The sequence below is a fragment of the Sminthopsis crassicaudata genome, chromosome 3, assembly GCF_048593235.1.
Source record: "Sminthopsis crassicaudata isolate SCR6 chromosome 3, ASM4859323v1, whole genome shotgun sequence".
Classification (NCBI taxonomy): Eukaryota; Metazoa; Chordata; class Mammalia; order Dasyuromorphia; family Dasyuridae; genus Sminthopsis; species Sminthopsis crassicaudata.
Window position 1 is genome coordinate 418,520,492 of NC_133619.1, and position 19,243 is coordinate 418,539,734.

General features: G+C 30.6%; 1 protein-coding gene across 1 annotated transcript in view; it reads right to left on the minus strand.

The window, feature by feature from the left end:
- Window positions 1–19,243, minus strand: part of COL3A1 (collagen type III alpha 1 chain) — a 62,099-nt gene that overhangs the window by 12,684 nt on the left and 30,172 nt on the right. The window contains exons 11-37 of the mRNA XM_074302890.1: window positions 18,508–18,561; window positions 18,090–18,134; window positions 17,827–17,880; window positions 17,328–17,372; window positions 15,976–16,029; window positions 15,197–15,295; window positions 13,954–13,998; window positions 13,729–13,827; window positions 11,865–11,918; window positions 11,640–11,747; window positions 10,736–10,789; window positions 9,764–9,862; window positions 8,164–8,217; window positions 7,764–7,862; window positions 7,631–7,684; window positions 7,474–7,527; window positions 5,910–5,963; window positions 5,402–5,455; window positions 4,883–4,927; window positions 4,280–4,378; window positions 4,086–4,193; window positions 3,727–3,780; window positions 2,723–2,776; window positions 2,579–2,632; window positions 1,615–1,668; window positions 745–852; window positions 522–575 (exon numbers count right to left, since the gene is read on the minus strand). Coding sequence (XP_074158991.1) covers window positions 522–575; window positions 745–852; window positions 1,615–1,668; window positions 2,579–2,632; window positions 2,723–2,776; window positions 3,727–3,780; window positions 4,086–4,193; window positions 4,280–4,378; window positions 4,883–4,927; window positions 5,402–5,455; window positions 5,910–5,963; window positions 7,474–7,527; window positions 7,631–7,684; window positions 7,764–7,862; window positions 8,164–8,217; window positions 9,764–9,862; window positions 10,736–10,789; window positions 11,640–11,747; window positions 11,865–11,918; window positions 13,729–13,827; window positions 13,954–13,998; window positions 15,197–15,295; window positions 15,976–16,029; window positions 17,328–17,372; window positions 17,827–17,880; window positions 18,090–18,134; window positions 18,508–18,561 — 1,809 coding nt within the window. The remainder of the gene's footprint in view (window positions 1–521; window positions 576–744; window positions 853–1,614; window positions 1,669–2,578; window positions 2,633–2,722; window positions 2,777–3,726; window positions 3,781–4,085; window positions 4,194–4,279; window positions 4,379–4,882; window positions 4,928–5,401; window positions 5,456–5,909; window positions 5,964–7,473; window positions 7,528–7,630; window positions 7,685–7,763; window positions 7,863–8,163; window positions 8,218–9,763; window positions 9,863–10,735; window positions 10,790–11,639; window positions 11,748–11,864; window positions 11,919–13,728; window positions 13,828–13,953; window positions 13,999–15,196; window positions 15,296–15,975; window positions 16,030–17,327; window positions 17,373–17,826; window positions 17,881–18,089; window positions 18,135–18,507; window positions 18,562–19,243) is intronic.

Sequence of the window (19,243 nt, forward strand, 5' to 3'; positions counted from 1 at the left end):
TTAGTACCTAGACAATTGAATCTTTCAGACTATCTTTGAGCCAATCTTAATCACTTAAAATATAATTAATTCTTTGGAAACATTTTTGGTGATCATTACACAATGCATATACTAAGCATGAGTGTGGAGATAATTTTTAATTCTTCACTTGTATCTTTCAAGGATAAATAATTTCTGAATGGGAAAAATCAAATGATTTTGTACAGGAATAGGATTAATAAAGTTGTTATCATAAGTATTTATAATGCAGTCTGTCATTTTCCTCCCAAAAAATCTTGTATAGTAGTAAATAGAACAGTTTCTATAACTGCTATCTTAAAAACAGAAAAACTGAGAAATCAAGAACCCTGGTCTTCTTTTTGCTCTCTTTAGAGATGGCTACAAGACAACCATGGCTAAATAAAAATGCCACGCAGCCCTATTTTACCTTTACATTCTCTTCTGTGTTAATTAGCACTAATCAACGAATTGTAATAGAAGTTACATAGAAAAGAAATAGAATAAAAGAGAAAAATACTCACAGGACCACCAGGATTACCACGTTCACCTTTGACTCCTTGAGGACCTGGTGGACCCTACACGGAAGGAAAGTCATCATTAACGCTTAAGGCTTTTTCACTTCAGGTGAAAAAAAGATGCTTGAGGAACATTAAAAGATATGCTGACTATTCTCTAGTAAAAATTTATGCATCTATTGACATGAATTCTTTGGTTTAAAAGAATGTGGAAAGATGGAATACTTACGGCTGGTCCAGGACCTCCTTGGGGCCCTGCCAGACCTGGAGGACCTCCTTCACCTTTTTCTCCTGGAGCACCTCTCTCTCCTTTAGCACCAGGTTCACCATTTTGTCCCTATATCCAAAAATAGCAAGTCATAAATTAATATATCAAAATACATATGGAATAAATTATCCTAATTCCCCAAAGTCTATATCTCAATGTAGAAGAAAAGAAAATTGTCTTTTTGGACTTTGTCAGGATAAAAAACAAAGAAAACCCTACCTTTCCATGATTAAGAGATAATAAAATAGAAACAAACTGGATTGCTAATTTTATTCTATACTTTTAAAACTAATTTTATTTTATGCTAATTCATAGACTAGTAGGAATAAAAATAACAGTTGCACGTTTTTTTTGAAAGTAAGATGCTTTGCCATATTCATTATAAAAAGGTATGAGGTAGGGATATACTGTTAAAACATAACTTTTTGTTTTATATTTTAAAACCTTTAAGCAGATATATAATCATATTTTTAGGAAAATTTCACCCAAATTTTCTAAGGCTATTATTACAATTACATTACTCGATAGGTGGGAGAGTTATTTTTATTCCCATTTTACAGATGAAGTTATTGAACCACAGAAAAAATAGTATGATGAAATAAACTACCTATTGGCAATCAATGTTAAAATCATTAAATGTTATCATTCTAATTACCTTAGAGATCACTCAGTCTAACTCCTTCATTTTATAGATGAGGCAGCACAAGTAATTTTCAAGCTTTTGTAGCTATTATCCCCTGACTTCTAATTTAGGACCAATATTTCTCAAAAAAAGCTGTTACATCTGTGGAAAAATTATCTATCTATCTAATCTATATAATTTGCACTTACAGGAGCACCAGGGAAACCAGCAGGCCCAGGAGGTCCATGTTCACCTCTTTCACCCTATAATATAAAATATAATTTTTAACACAACAAAAATATTCCCTTCATAGAAGGTCAAATTTTATCTTTCAGATAAGATTTTCTATGTCTTCAGACAGGAATTGTGGTGTAGAATATGCAATAATTTCATTTCACGGGAAAAGTTCTGTTATTGACACTCACATGATTTTCCTCAACTTGACAAATATTTTGGGCAGATTTAGCTTTCTAATTTCTTCTCATTCATCATAACATTTCATGAAGTAATTCTGATTTTTGGCATTTCAGGTTTTATGTTTTTTCATTCATATACTTTTCATTAACTTGTGATTTAAAATTTAATTGAATATTTTGTAGCTGCACTAATTGAGAATACTGTTAATAGAATGAAATAATTTAGAAATAGAGAAATCTTAGACCTAGTTTTTGTAAACAAAGGAAGAGATTATGTAAAATGAGTTTGAAGAATGTAGAATTGCTGGAGAATTGCTATTTGAACATTGTGGTGTATATAAAAAGATAATGTCTCTATCACTTTTCATCTAATTTGTTTGTTTCCTAAAATTGAATTTAAGACCATTTCCTTATCTAGAAGAAAATGTTTACCTTGTCACAGAAGGGGGAAATATTCTTTTTAAAAATATGTTTTAATGATTTTACTCACAGTAATCTCACATATTTCTGCATTCTTAGAAATATGTATATCCAAAGCATTTTTATAAAAATAGATTTTATTGGATGTATTCCAAGGTAAAACTTTTCTTAAAAGTGAATTTCTAGGTAGAACTACTATCTTTGTAAGTAAAATATATGACAACTCCATTTGATTTCATTTCTAAGCACTTCAAAGGGAACCTGGTAATAGCTTTCTGGATTGTAAACACAGGTAAAAACATCAAGACCATATCAAAAAATAATTAATATTACTTACAGGGCCACCACGAGGACCAGCAAGACCTGGAGGCCCTGCGGGGCCACTTTCACCCTGAAAAAACAAAGGGAATGATGGTTATTTATCAGTGACTTCAATGTAAAGCATTAGAATTTGCTTTTTTATTTCTAAATTATTTGTTACCTTATCTCCAGGTTGTCCAGCTGGACCAGGTGGTCCAATGGGACCTGCTGGACCCTAAAGAAAACAGGAAAAATATTTCAATATTGAATTTTAAAAGAGGCAACAAGTTCGATGAAGGCAAGGACAATAACTGTTATAAATTGTATATTTATTTGGGCATAATATAAAGCTTACTTTATGCCTGTCCAACTTAATTGAACAAATGAGGAGCATGGAGAAATGTAATTATAAACATAGAAAATACTAAATGCTCATTACTCAGTGATCACTGAGTGTTCTGTGTAGCTGCTTAAATTCCCCCTTCCCCCCAGTCTTTTTTGGAAGAATTTTAGAGAAAAATACACTACAGCTGCTCATGGTTTATTGTACCTAGTTTGTTATAAATTCCAGAGTATATTCATTATACATTTTTATAATTTGAAAAAATTATAATTTCATCCTTTACGTTTGAAAGTCATTGTTTTAGTCTGTCAGAAACTTTCATAAGTCAGTGCTTAGGTTTTTGCACATTAAACAACTTTTGTATTATAGTCTAATTTCCTGGGATTTTACAAAAAAAATTTCCAAAATCTTAATAAACTATTGAAAAATAATTAAATCCCAAATTTTAAATGTGAAGTTTTCCTTGTAATCTCAGAGTTTTAGTTGTAATTTTCTTTAAATAAGTAATATTTTTATCCTAAATTTTAATATTTAATGAAAAAAGTCATTATGTTAACATTTTAACTTTTTCATTGTTGGGTCATGTCCTGTAAATGAGAGAGCACAATTGTGGAATCCAGATTAGCTCTTATATCAAGATAGTAATTAATTTGGTTTTCCTAAGCATTATTTAGATTTACAAAAGTAGAGGGAGGGGTTGTCTTCTGATTAAATTGTTTAACATTTTAACATTATGATATTTGGAATAAAGGAGAAATTTGTCATGTTGTTAATTTAATAGTAGATATTGATAAAAATCTGTTTCAGTACCCTTGTATCTGAATCAAGTGTTTAATACTCACTCTTGATCCATCTTTCCCAGGGGGTCCATCACCACCTTTGCCACCTGGTTCACCCTGTCAAATGTGAGCCCCAAAGAATTATTATGTATAAATTCAAAATGATAATAATATATTTATAATAGTAAGTTGATACATTTACATATTTCTTATTTGCTACTACTCAATTTTTTTGCTCTCTTTTTTTCTCTGCTTATTTTCCAAGATGTTTTCTTGCTTGCAAGAACAATTCAAATTTAACAGGGCATATACAATATATAATATAGATATATATGTATTATGCATATCTCTGTATGGTGTGTTGATGTTTTCCTTTTAATCAAGAAGGTGCTTCAATAAATAAAGAGAAAAGGAGTGGATACCTTCTCACCCTTTGGACCTGGAAGTCCAACACCTCCTCTTTCTCCAGGCATACCCTGTAGACCAGGTGGACCTGAGTTGCCAGCAGGACCAGGTGGACCAGCAGGACCCTAATGACAGAATCATAAATCAATTAAGTGGTGTATAACACATTTATTTAATTTTGTTAGGAGACTATAAAAATTTTGATTCTTACTTTTCCACCATCAGGACCAGGGGGACCAGCAATACCTCTTGCTCCTGGGTTTCCTGGGGTTCCTGGAGCACCACGTTCACCAGGTGGCCCAGCATCACCCTATAATAAGATAATTTGTGTCATTTTAAAGCTAAAACTCATTTAACAATAATAATGAAAAATATCCAAAGAACTTACAAAAGGTAAAACAAGTTTTAATTTTTAAAAAGAGGAACACTGTATTAAAACAGCATTATCTTTAATCTTTTATAATTTTAATAATCAAGACCAATTTTGTTCACTCTACTATTAATCTGAGTAACTATACAGAAACAGCATGGAGACATATTAGATAACCCAAAATTTAAAATAAGATATGGAACCTTAGCAGTTGATTCCTTTATATAGACCTAATATGTTTAATATTAATTTGGGGTTAGGGAGCAAAAAACTTAGAAATTTATTTTCCTGCTAAATAAGTTTAACATAAACTTTGTTTATGTTTCTGAAAATCATGAACATTACTGATTTCTAGATAATTAACAAATTTATATTTATATTTCTGAAAACAAATTTTCACTATCCAATTCAATTTAAGTTATGTTTGTTAATTAAAATATTTACCTTGCTTCCTGGAGTTCCAGGTCCACCAGCTTCACCTTTTGGACCCTAGTTAAAAAGAAAATAATATTTATTTCTCTCTTTAATAGCAAATTAATTCATATAGCCAATCAATAATGCAAGTAATGAGTAATTTAATAAATATATGTCATAGATTATATGAATCAGATTTTGGATTTGTGTATATATGACTTCTATTCCATGGGATATCAGAATTAATGTTTTAGTGATATGTCTTCTATTATGTAAAGATATTAGATTAGGCTCAAATTAGACAAGTAGGAATGATACATTTTAATAAACTCTGATGACAGAATTTAGTTTTCCTTTATTTCCCTATATCCTCTTTTAAGTCAAATTCTTGATAATTACCATAAATTGTTTCTATTTGATTTAATCTATTGATTCATTCAAAATTTAACTTTAGAGCTATAACTATGACATGCAAAAGCATGTACAACTGAAGAACTAATTATTTACTTTTTTATTCTCATTGCTTTTAGAAAAGGAAATACCACTTACAGGATCACCAGGCTTTCCATTTTCTCCAGGAGGGCCATTAGTTCCAGGCAAACCCTAAAAAGATTGATAATTAAGATAATTTTTTACTCTTATATTTTTTAAACAATTGTCCTAGTTCTATAAACACTTTTTTATATATGAAAATTTACTGATTCCAACAACATAATAATTGTCTTTATTTTAGGAAAATGAATAGCAAATTTAGTCAATTTGTCTTTTCAAAATCATTAAAACATTTAACAAATATATGGTTACCATTGTTTATATACAATTTATAGTAAAATAGAATTACTCATATTTATTCATATTATATATAAGTAAATATAAATATTTCTCTAATATTACTGCTCTCTATTCTTTCATCATATATTAAATCATATATATTATTTTCATCATATATAAAGAGAACTAATAGCATAGCCCATTTTTAATGCAATTGAGTCTGCATAGCATAGAAGAAATGGTCTCTTAGAAATAGATATCTAGTGACTAAATAAAAAGGACATACTTGGAAACCTTGTGGTCCACTTGCTCCAGGTTCTCCTCTTTCACCAGGTGGGCCCTATGGAAAAAAAATAATCCCTCTATGATTAAAAATGAATTGCCTTATCTTTAATTTACTTTGGTGATATAAAATCATCTACATAAATATAGAGTTTCCTTTAAAAAGCTATATTCAAGTTGTAAAAATTATTCTCAGTTCAACTTTGATAATAAAAGAACAATGGATCAATTCGGTAATTTTCAACTTTTTGTATCTCAGAGACATTAAATGACCCCCAAAAAATACAGCTAGTAAATGGCAGAGTAGATATTAACTGAATAACTGTTACTATTGTCCTTCTTAATCCTACCTTTAAAACTTTTGGGTTTATAAAGGATTTTACAGATGACTCAAACCACTTGCTTAATGAGGCTAATGAGAACAAAATGTCTGTTCTCAATATTACAAGCTAAATATTACCAGTATTCTCTTTCCTCAGTTACATATAAACATTACATGCAATCTATATAATGTCATAATGATAAATGACATATCATGCTAACTTAATAGAGAGTACATAATATCATGATATTTTATACACCTATATATGGATTCCAATCATAACAATCAGAATATAATCTCCTGGAAAGCAAAGATGATACTTAGGCCTTCTTTGCATCCCAAGTGTTTAGACTGCTGTCTTGAATTTAATAAATGCTATTGATATTCTGTACTATGTTCATTTAATTACATTAACTGGTTTATTTTACCAAAAAGAAAAAAAATTTGAAAGTACAATATAAATATCAGCAATTATGATTTTGTTAGAATTTAATTTGTCAATATATATTTGAAGGCATACTATACTACAGGCACTGGGCTAAGAATTGAGTTTTACAAAGGTGAATTATAAGATTTTGGTATTTCAAACTGTTTAGTCTTTTCCTTTTCTTCTCTTACCCCCAAACAAAATTTGAACAGAGTTTGGGTTTTTAAAAAAAGGGATAGACTGGTATAGAGCTCTTTAATGTAACTTTTTCATATAACAACTTTTCTTTCTGGGTAGCCTGAGGTAATCTAATATAAGGAGTGAAAAGCCTGAGGTAAGTTGTGAAGTCATTAAAAAACTAATGGAAATGATCTAATACTTTCTAATATATCAGTGAAAGATTTTGGATAATGATTTTCTCCCCCTAATTAAAGCTTAGGCCCAGACTATCTCTCTCCCTCTCTGTATTTTTCTTTCCCCCTCTCTATCTTCTTCTTTCCCTCTCTCCCTGCTTCCCTCCCTGCCTCTCTCTCCCTCTCCCTCCCCTCCCCCTCTCTCTTCATCCCACAGTGTGTGTGTGTGTGTAACAGAATATTTTATGAAATGTAAGAACATATATCAATTATTTATTCAGCGTCCACTAATGAAACTGATATTCTATTAATGAATTTTTTTTAGTATATAAGTTCCACAATTGTTTTGTTTCTCTATAATTGTAAAGTGTTAAAGTTTATATATGTAAGATGATAATGATGAAGACTATTGAGTTCTATCTAGCAGACTTTGCTCCCTGTTTTTTAGATATATAAATAAACTTACAGCAGATCCTGGAGGACCTGGAGGTCCAGTTTCACCATTTTTTCCAGCAATACCCTATAAAATAAAAAAGATTATTGGAATTGCAAATCTAATGATTAGAGGGCAAAAAAAGTTCATGAGTACAAAAATATAATTAAATATGATAAATGCCACATACTTGGGGACCAGGACCTCCAGGAGTACCTCGTTCTCCATTCTTTCCAGGTGGACCCTAAAGAAGAAGAGGTTAGTTTTAATAATTAGCTTTTTTCAATCCCATGAGAAAAGTACCAGTCATATAATTGACTTACATCATTGCCTTTAGGACCAGGGAAACCCATAACTCCAGGTTGACCTCGGGGACCAGATGGGCCTGGGGGACCAGCTCGACCAGATTCTCCTTGATTGCCCTAATGAGAGAAATAAAAAGGTGAAAATCCAGAGGACAAGGTTAAAACAAGGGGTGTGGTAATAGAGAAAATTGGTGCTTGATTGTAAAAATGATTAAGCAAAATTTCTAGGTTTCTATTTCTTTGGTCATTGTGATTATTTTCATATCAATGCAATGGTTACTCATGAACTAATTATGAATTAGTACAAATAAATAAATGCACACATTGGCAGCTATTTAATTTATATGTATTTACATATAGACATAGCACAATTCAGTTATTATTCTACTGTAGACTAAGATTTATGAAATATACATACTGGTGGGCCTGGTTTGCCATCAGAGCCTGGGCCTCCTGGACTTCCTGGTAAACCCTGAATTTGATGAGATCAGTAAATTACATGATTGTGAATCATCAGTTTCCAAAATACAGTATTAACTATGACATGTATTTACACTTAATGCCTTTACATATATTTTAATATGTCTTTACAATGTGTATTGATGACAATCAAAGCAGTGCATATTATGTTTATCACAGATTCCCAGAAAGAATTAGAATAAAGCTTAGGTATCTTCTAACTTAACTCCAAAAAGAATTTGATGAAGTCTAAAAATATTTTATTTAAATTCTCTTAGAGAGGTAGTGTTCCTGTTTTTAAAGGTCTCCAGGGAAAAATTACTTAATCCTTCTTTTTTCACATGTGAGAGTTTAGAGATTAGACTAACTTTATATATTCGGTATTTCTTTTTTTCAATATTTTTCAATTCAATATTTCAATATTAAGATTGCTACATGAACAAAAATGGAGATATAAGTTAGGTAAGGAGCAATGTAACTTTCACCTATCAGAATCAGAATAGGATATTATCAGAATAGTATAAATCATGGAGACACTAGTACCCTTTGTTGGCTATCAAATGTGTCTAAGTTTCTTAAAGAAAAGAACCTGAAAATTCAGTATAATTTCCCTAGAAAACCTGCTGAAAAAATTTTCAGTGACCCACTACATCTCAAAGAACTGGGGTAAGTATTACCATTACATCATAACAATCACAATTATTGTGATGCTTTGAATTTTCCAAAGTGATTTATAAAAATTGATCATTTCCAAAAGAAATATCTGGAAAGGCCTTTATGAACTGACAAATATTGAAAGAAGTGACAAACCAATAGAGTAATTTATACAACAATAATAATACTGTAAAATTTGAATGACTTGATATTTCTGAGAAAAACACTGAGCCACTAGGATGCAAGAAGATTATGCTATTCAACTTCAGAGAGAGAAATGATGGATTCAAGATGTAGAATAAGACATTTTTGGAGAAAGCCAATGTGAGAACCTGATTTTCTTCACTAAATGTAGTTTTTACAAAGTCTTTTTCTTGCTTTTTTCTTTTAAATTGAGAGGGAATGAAAGAAGATAAATTCTTTTTATTTGAAAAAATAAAATGCAATGAAAATCATATCTTCTTCTATCATCCTTATAATAAATGGAATTAATTAGTCTAATATAAGAAATCTAATACAGCATTTGAATGCACTTCCTAAGATCACATAGTTGGTTTCATGTTTGATTCATAAACAGAAATCATAAGACTCTTTCCTTACATTTTGTAACAGAGAAATGAATGATGAATGCCCAATTATGCCTGAGTAGTTGAAACAAGCCTAGAAACATACTTTAGTTAACTTTTTAAAGTGTATTGCAATTCCCATTGTAACTGATTGCATCTCCAGAATTCAGAGTTTGTATCAATCTGGAAGTAATAAGTTTGGCGAATTTTCATTTAAAAACATAGCTTTAAAATTTCCAAGTGTCTTGAATCTTAAGAAAGGCCTAGTTTGGTTGAACACTTCAATTTTCTACAAATGTTTTCATTACATCCATATTCAAATACAACTTTTCACCTTACCCTTTGTCCTGGGCTTCCTGGATTCCCATCCCGTCCAGCTTCACCAATAGGTCCTCTGGGCCCTGGAGGACCTGGACCACCACGCTCACCAGCAGGACCCTTTTTGATTAAATAACAGAAGGTTAAGATGAATAAAAAATAATTTAAAAATATTGACTCCCAAATCATCAATATTTGAAATATAATGTTAGAGGTAAGTACCATTTTGCCTATTAAGTTGGAGGCAATTTCATGAAGTTTCTGTATAGAAATTTGTTGCAAATATGTATTTATTAACTTATATTGCAAAAGTGGTAATAGTATCCTACAAAAATGATACACATTTTCTAGATTAGTGAACTTTTTTTTAAAAACAACATAAAGTTCTATTGTATTACCATAAACATCAAGGCAACTAAATTTCTTTTTAACAAGATTCTTAAGTTTAGCCAATGACCTATTCATTAAAAGTAAAATTTAAAGCAGCAGTCCAATTGAATTTGAATTAAATGGACTAGGATCTTCAATAGGAAAATGTGGTCTAGGCACAAATGTTATCCAAGGAAATTCAAGGATCATTAGCAGCAGTCTTGCATTTGGTCATTATTACTGTTAAATTAATGGAATAAAATTATGGAAGATCTGAAAAAATTATTTGCTTTTTTTTTGGCTTTGCCTGTTTTGTCAGTCTCACATTTTTTTTTACCTTGGCATGATTCCCTAGCAATGTATGTAATGTAAAGTTATTTTTCTGAAACTTGCAAGAGAAGGACTTTTCTGATTTTCTCAGGTTGGCTATACATCAGAGTTCCTTAAATGGGATATAAGAACTTTTTAAAAGAATATTTTGATAACTTGATTTCAATCTAATTGGTTTCCCTTTTAGTACTGTATATTTATGCATGTAAAAACAGCATGCTGAGGAATTTCATTGACTGAAAGGAGTCCCTAAAAGACACATCCACACACACCCACAGCCACACACACCCTTACCTTTTCACCTGGAGTGCCAGGGCTTCCTGCACTACCTCGGAATCCAGGGGCTCCCTGAAAAGTAGGAAGGTGAAATATTTAATATGAAAAGGAAAATTACCAAAATATTGAAAGGGACAAATGAATGCATTAAAAAATCTAAAACATAAAGCAATGTTTGGCATTTGTTTTCTGTATATATGTATGTATGTATGACAACACTTGAAAAAGGAAGTAACCCTGAGAATTCTCTACTTGGATTATACCACAATTGCCATGGGTATTGAAGGCATATACTATTTTCTAACCATTACAGATTATTCTTGAAGCATCATTGAAAATGAAAGGAAGCTGGGAATGAAGTTTCCTTCTTTTCTGTAGGCTCCAATATTACATTTCCATACTGATATTATCAAGATTTTATTTTTAGTCCTTAAGTTTGGTTTTAAACAAAGTATCTCCTCTTTATCATGGATTCAAAATATTTGATTGACTATTTTTATAGTACATTCTAACATGAAAAACCTTATGTCATTTATATTAAAATTTAAAAATATAAACAATTCATATTAAAATTATATTATAAAAATTCTTATACTTTAATTTATGCCTAACTATTTAGAGGCAGAGAATCATTTAGCCTAGCTAGATAGAAAACAGAGAGTCTTGTCAATGGCTTCTGGAAAGATTCCTCATTAAGAGGAAAAAATATATATAAATGATAGCATTTTTCTCTAATGCCACACCATATGCTTATCAATCAACCCGTTTATTATCCTATGTTTTCACATTTGTATTGTACTGCAAAGAAGTGTCTAAGGCTGGACATTCAGCATAGGAAAATCAATGGTTCATTGATAAGCAAAAGATCAGAATGATAGTGAAAAGAAATCATTTTGTGAAATGATCATATGCTGGAATTTACCCTCTCTCCTGGAGCTCCTGGGATTCCATTTGCACCTGGTTCTCCTGGATTACCATTTTTGCCATCTTCACCTTTAGGCCCTGGTAGACCTGGAATACCAGCTTCACCCTAAAGAAATACCCAGAAATAAGATAAAATGACCAGACCTCATAGCACTAGTTAGTTCTTTAAAAATGTGCCCTCTTTAAAAGAAAAAAAATTATGTTTGTTGAGGAACATACTTACACGTTCACCTCTTGCACCTGGCTCTCCCTTGCCTCCATTTTTACCAGGTTCACCCTGTGAATAAAAACAAATAAACACAAAACCTAATTAAAGGCTATAGAATTAATAAAAGTAGTGGTTTATATGAATATTTTTAAAAACAATTCTTTGCTTTGTGATTTCTTCCTTCTACACTAGGAAATCTAGAGTAAGGTCAGAGCAAAAAATTCATCTCTAGTCCTAGAAAAACAAGACATAGCAGATACTTTCCTAATATAGGATCACCTTTTTGACTATTTCTTATATAAAAGAAATATTACTACCACCAGTATCATAATCACTATAACTTCATCATTAATTAAAAATACTCTGCCCTGATACATGGGAATGGATAGATTGTACAAACTGATATATTCTTTCATAGGTCAACTTGAATTCTCCTCATTTATTAGAAAGACCATATGTATAATTAAATTCTGTTTATTGTAAAGTTTTCATTGTATAATTAATTACAAATTATTTTTAGGCTAATTTGTAGGGTTCAGAAATTAATTAGTAGCATTTTTGTGAAATATTAATGATAATCATTAATGTCAATTTGGAAGGTATCTCAGAAGCCATAATGCCCAAACTCCTCATTTTATAGATTGAAAATCTGAGGCTTTAATTATGGTAAGGGACTTGACTAAGTACATACAGGTTAAACATATCAGAGCTGGGATCTGTATCAGTTTTCCTCACTACAAAGCCAGGGTGCCTGACATAATCTTGAATTTGGCCACAGTGTTGTTATTTAGGAATATATCACAATATATGAAGATTTTTTAAATATCCTATGAAATACATAGTTTAGAAATTAGTATCTAAGTATTTTAGGGGAAAACTATACTAAATCTGTAATGTTTTCTAAATAATAATTGATGTTTTCTAGTAATTTGCATACATTATTTTAAGCCTCATCACAACTCTGTGAGGTAGATATTACATAAATTTTTAACTTCACTTTACATAGGAAGAAACTGAGGTTAAGAAAAGCTAACAACTTACCCTTGATTATCCAAATGATATTTAAAGAACGCTCCAGACCTGCTATCACATACTGTTTCTATAAAATCAGGGGTCTTTGTGTCAAATTTGTTTTTAGTTTTCTACCATATATTTAGCTCTCCATAAACAAAAGAATGAAATATAGTCTTATTTTTCCTTTTGGGCTCTTTATGAAATTCTTAAAATTTTATTTACCAAAAAGTATAAATGAAATGAAGGTAGTTCAGTGGTGAAGAGAAAGCTAACAAAGAAGGAACCAGTAAGATAGGCATTCAGGTCCTACCTCTAATACAAACTCTGTGTGACCCTCAGCAAATCACTTCATACTCTCACCACTTTAAACAACTCTTCAATATTATGAGTTACAGAGAAGAAACCCATCCAGAGAATTTCCTTTAACATTGAAATTGTAGGTCCCTATAAATGAATTCCTGGGCTTTTGTCACTTGTAATTAAATCAGTTTTAGTCTTATAAAACAAAAAAATGAGAAACCAAAATGAATGTATTTGAAAATATAAGAATTTGAAAAAAAAAATTAAAGCATGAGATCAAACCAGAACTTGCTGAGAAGGAAAATTTTGGGGAGGCAAAGATATGGTAGATAGAATACCAGACCTAAAGTGAAGATCTGAGTTCAAATCTGCCCTTACTCACTTATTAACTGAATGACCTGGGGCAAATAACTTAACCCTTATTTAACTTAGTTCCTCTTCTGTAAAATGGGGATTACTTCAGTTTCTTTGTCAAGAAAGCTTCATGGAAAAGATCATGGGGGTCACAAGATGCAATGAAAATGGTTTTCTAAAGACATCTAAGAAAAGACTTAGGCAAACTTACCGCAGGACCTCTCTGTCCAGGAGTGCCAGGTGTACCTGCAGCTCCTGGAGGACCACGGGCCCCACTTAATCCGGGAGCTCCAGGCATACCACTAGGACCCTGCATAAAGAAAAACAACACTAGTCAATTAAGACTTTTTTGTTTGTTTGTTTGTTTAATGTCTGATCAACCCAATCATTAACAGGTCTATGTGGATCAGTAGATGATATTTGGGGAAAGACTTACCATTTCACCTTTTCCACCAGGGCTGCCATTGTTTCCAGGAGGGCCCTGACCAAAAAGAAAAGAACAAAAGAAAGTGAAAGAAAGAAAGGAAGGAAGGAAGAAAGAAAAGAAACAAACAAAAAAAAAAACACAAAAAAAGATACAAAAGAACAAATTTCTACATGAACTATTAAAAAAAATATTTGTTTATAAAATACTTTTTTTCCCCTAAGATTCCACCCTTTCCCCAAGCTAATTCCAAAATGCATAATTGTTTTAGCTCTAGCAAATATTCACCAATATGGATCAAGTGGAGAGAGTACAAGTAGGGGTATAGGTTAGACCTGCTATTTCATGAGTGTTATTAGGGCAGTGAATTCTGATGTATAAACTACTTTGAAATGCAGATAAGTAACTTATTTTTTTGTCTCAGAGAGTGATCTGGAGCACTTAAATATTAAATATTTTCTCATGGTGACCATTAGATAAATGTCTAATCATTGGCATATCTTCAACACAAGTCTTTTTGACCCCAAGGTTGTCCTCTATTCATTGTGATATCTTGCCTTTATATTTCTAACTTGTATTCTTAACATCATATAAATATCACATAAAGATTTAACTTGAATCATCCTGGAGTATCTAGTTATCTTTTATAGACTTCAAATCTACCTAACAATCACTAACTTTCCATTTTACCATTAGCCATATAAACCAGTGATAAGCTCAAGTTAAATAGGGGTCACTAAACCTTATACAAAAATCCCTGTATGCTATCTATTGATATAGAAAACTACATTTTAACATTAACTATATTCTATTGTGTTCTTATTTATTTTATTGAATATTTTTGAATAATATTTAAGCCTGATTTGGAGCTTTGCTTGAATGTTGTGAGTGCTAGATACTGAAATGTTTGACACCAAATCATATACTTCATGACTTTCTCATAATTTAAAATAAAATACCATCTGTTTTATCATCGTCACATACATTTTACATAATAGGTATGATTGTCAGTTGTTATAGTGTGGAAATACTTCAGCTAAATTCTTTACTGATTTAATCCTTCAAGAAGGTGCCCAAGTTTTCTATTGTCTTACAGTAACTTGCAATAACATGTTAATAAGGTTTCATGTGCATAATATGTCTGTGTAGCTTTCTAATAACCATGAAAATGGCAATTTCAAAATCTTAAAATTCCAACATGCTTTTTTGTGAAACTATAAAAATGCAAACATCAACCATACTATGTGTTACGTACTGGAGGACCTTGAGCACCAGCATGGCCTTGAGGTCCAGGTTCTCCTCTTTGTCCAGGAGAGCCATTTGAACCAGGAGAGCCTGCAGGCCCAACTTCTCCCTAAAAAGAGAGGAATACAGATGTCACTAATCAGGTGAAGTTGTCATTTCTGAATAATTTAAAACTATTTACTGTTAAATCAATGAGTATTTATTAAAAACACAATACAAGTTTTTCTCCCTTTAAATGGCATAGCATCAATCCATAGATTGATAGGATCATTAGAGATTATCTAAACCAAAGTCTTCTTTTATACAAAAGGAAATTGAAGCAATTCCATGGAAACTTACCCTAAATTCTTAATATATAAAATAAGGAAACTATATAGACAATAGTTGTCTAGATAAGGTTAAATAGCAGAAAAGAGTCACAGTATTACAAAATAAGGACTAAGAAAGCTTGAAGAGTTCTTTTTAGGATTATGATATTAACCAATAAATCTTTAGTAAAACCCTAATATAACGACAAAGTTCTATAATAGAAAAGAAAAATAAAATAATTTTTGAAATCAGTGAGTACCCCCAAAATGATTTTAAATATCTCAACAAATAACACCTTTATTATATAAAAGATATTTTCTGAAGCTTCACTGTCCATTAGTTAGTTGTTATATAGGAAAGATATTGAATATGATAAATTTCCATAAAATTTAAAGAAAGCCATTAAAAAAAGAACTATCTTGGCTTCCTTCAGTCTTCAAGACTTATTATTTGCTTTCTTAGAAATATATATCAAAGTACCTTAGCACCAGGGGAACCAGGAAATCCTGCAGTTCCAGGGGGACCAGGAGGACCCTGAAATGCAAAAATAAGATTTGATAGGAGGTAAAATACAAACAATCAATAACTTTTAAGCACTTCAAAAATATAGTTCTATGTTAGCATAACTATAAAGTATATTCTAGGCAATGTTATCTAGTAAACTCATAAATTAGGATCATGTGTTTGAAGCATTTACAGTGATATGTCATAACACTTTCCTAGTTCAATATTACTTTAATTTAGAAGGAGACCATAAATAATGGAGTATGGGAAATTGTTTCTTCAACATGATCTTCTGTCCTAATAAGTTGGAAATCTGACAAGACCCAAATCTTTGAACAACTTTAGATATCCTTAGTAATGAGTACATATTAATTTCAAAGTACTCAAAACTTACATTTAATTTACATTTTTTACATTTACATTTACAATTTACACTTAATTCATTTAACTCACTCTTATATCACTAAAGTTTTCTTTTAAAATTTGTGTTTAAAATTCTGCTTCAAGGAATAAAAAAATTATGATATATGGGGTAGAGAAAATCAAATTAACTTTGCCTTTCATTTTCCCCCAAATAAAAACATAATGTCTAATAATGTGTTATTAATTTATTGATAATGTTGAATTTAACATAACTATAACTGATATAGAGAGAACTGTATTGTTTTTTCTAGAACTGTACTTTTGATTTTATTGACTAGAATGACTTTCTTAGGTAGGCAATCTGGATCTTATTCTCCCCATTTTCTAGATTACAGAATCACAAAAGAATCTGAGGCAAAGAGAGAATAAGTCATAGTAGTAGTAGGAATAGGAAGTGAAAAACTCTGGATTTGGATGCTGATTTATTGCTTTTCCAAACCTTATCTCCATTCTTATACTCTGGAGCATAATGAAAGACTTCTTTACAAATAAAATTATAGTGACATTGTTGAAAATAAAATGAAAGGAATTCATGATTAGCTGGGTTTGGTGTAATTTCTTATTTGTTAGATTAATTGCTAATTCCCAGAAAATTTTTAAAATTACAAAATGTTTACTGTCAAAAATTCTTATTTATTAAATATTATTTATTTAGCAATCTGAATCCTTTTTTTATTCCAATACAATGCTCTGTTCATTGTGGGGTCTTGTATTTTCCATTATACTTATCCTTGGCCTAAAACACTAATAGCAAGTGAATTTGAGACTGAGAAAGATTTTCATTATAGAAAATTTCAGACCCTTATCAGTTTCTCCTTCTGTTTGAGTTATGAAATATTTTCTCAGAATAACAAAAGGAAAACAAAAGGAAAAAATCAATATGTAACATAAAAATAACTTCTTACCGGTTGGCCAGATGCTCCAGGAGCTCCATCATTACCACGAGACCCCTAAAAAAAGGTGACAACATGTTTCAAAATTTAGGCTTTAAAATAAAAAAAGAGCTAAACACAGTCACAAGTAAAAAAAAAAAGATACAAGTAAACTATAATTTGTATTGAATATAATCTCAACAATTTAAATGTGTATGATAAAATTACTAACATGTTTTTCAAAATTGGTTTTCAGTTTCTAAATATCACTGTACATATTTATGAAAATATCAATTTTAAACTAGAATCATTTATAACATCAATACATTGTAGAAAATGTTGATTCTAAGTGGAAATACTAATGTAAATACTCTGGTCCATCATTCCAATGGAATTTTCATTGAACATCTCTGTAAAATTTTTTCCCATAGGATAAAATTTTCCCATTGATTTTTAAATGAAATGTAGTCAGACTAAGATTGGGATGATTTCAATGGGTTGTATTTCAGACAGCACATGTCTAAGTACTTACTGCACTTCCAGGAAGTCCAGGTCGTCCTCTTTCCCCAGGAAGACCTCTTGGACCCTAGAGAATTATAACAATTATTATTGTTGTTGTTATTATTTTTAGAAAAAAACAAAGGTTATAGTATCAACTTTTCCATAAATATTAACTTGAATTTATTAATCTGAAATAAAACAAACTTGTAGATGAAAAACATGTTTTGTATACAATATAGCTAGGATCAGAGTAATTTAAGTACTACAAATTAAATGATGAAGAAAAAAGTTTACCATTGGGCCAGGGGATCCATTTTCTCCAGGAAGACCATTTTCACCCTATTTTTTAGAGAAAAAGGAACATTGAATTTTCAGCTTTTTGTCAGCAATTTTGGTATCTAACCAAATGCAATATCAACTCAGGTCAGACTGCTATTTCAAAATTTCCATTGAGATTTTATGTTTTACTCAAAATAAACCCTCATTAAAAAGGAAAAGTTAAGGTGAACAGCATGTATTTTTATCATTTCTATTTATTTAAGATCAAGGCATATATGAAAATCAGCTTTCTCAGAAATATTAATATATTTCTTCATTCTGTCCACTACTTTTTGGAGCATAAAATTTGTTTAAATATAGAACACTAAAGATAAATTCCCAAATTAAATTAAAAATTAAAATGCAAAATTAATATTTATAGTGAATAACATACCTTCAATCCAGGTGCACCTGTTTCACCTTTTTCTCCATTTCGTCCATCAAAACCCTAAAAATAATATAAACATTACTAGATTGACTTATTCTTGACTAAGTCAATTAAATCCACACACATTTAAAGTGATAGGCCACAGGTTTTAAATTGTAATTAGTATTGATTTTCCTTTGAATTAACCATATTTTTATGAATCAGTTTTTGTCTTATTATTAGTATTTTAGCATAATAATACTAAATTATTTAATAGTTAATGCTGAACTTATAGTTTTACTGGCATAGGCATTTCTACAATGAGGGAATTCTATACTAATTCATATTAATACCCTGTATACACTTAGTGTTCCAGATCTTATTCAATCCTGCAAAAGATAAGAAAACTTTTCTAGGGTCACAAAGTTTGTTTCAAAGGCAGGACTTGAAGCCAAGTCATATTGGCTTTGTGGCCAGCTGTCTATTCACTCTGCCATGAAGTTTCTAATGTTATTTAGTTATTTTTATTTTACTATTAATGATAGCATGAAAATGATCATGTTTGATTTAAATGTCTTTTCAAAAGAAATAAAAAAAAAACTTGTATAGCTATAAGACCCTGTGCTATATTATATCATTGCAAGCATTTTGTTGTTAAAATGTTTCCACAAAGTATTACTTATTAATACATTTTATAGCACATTAGACTTGTTATAATGACTCTATTTGCATCTAAGTAATGGAACCCACTTGTGTACCATTT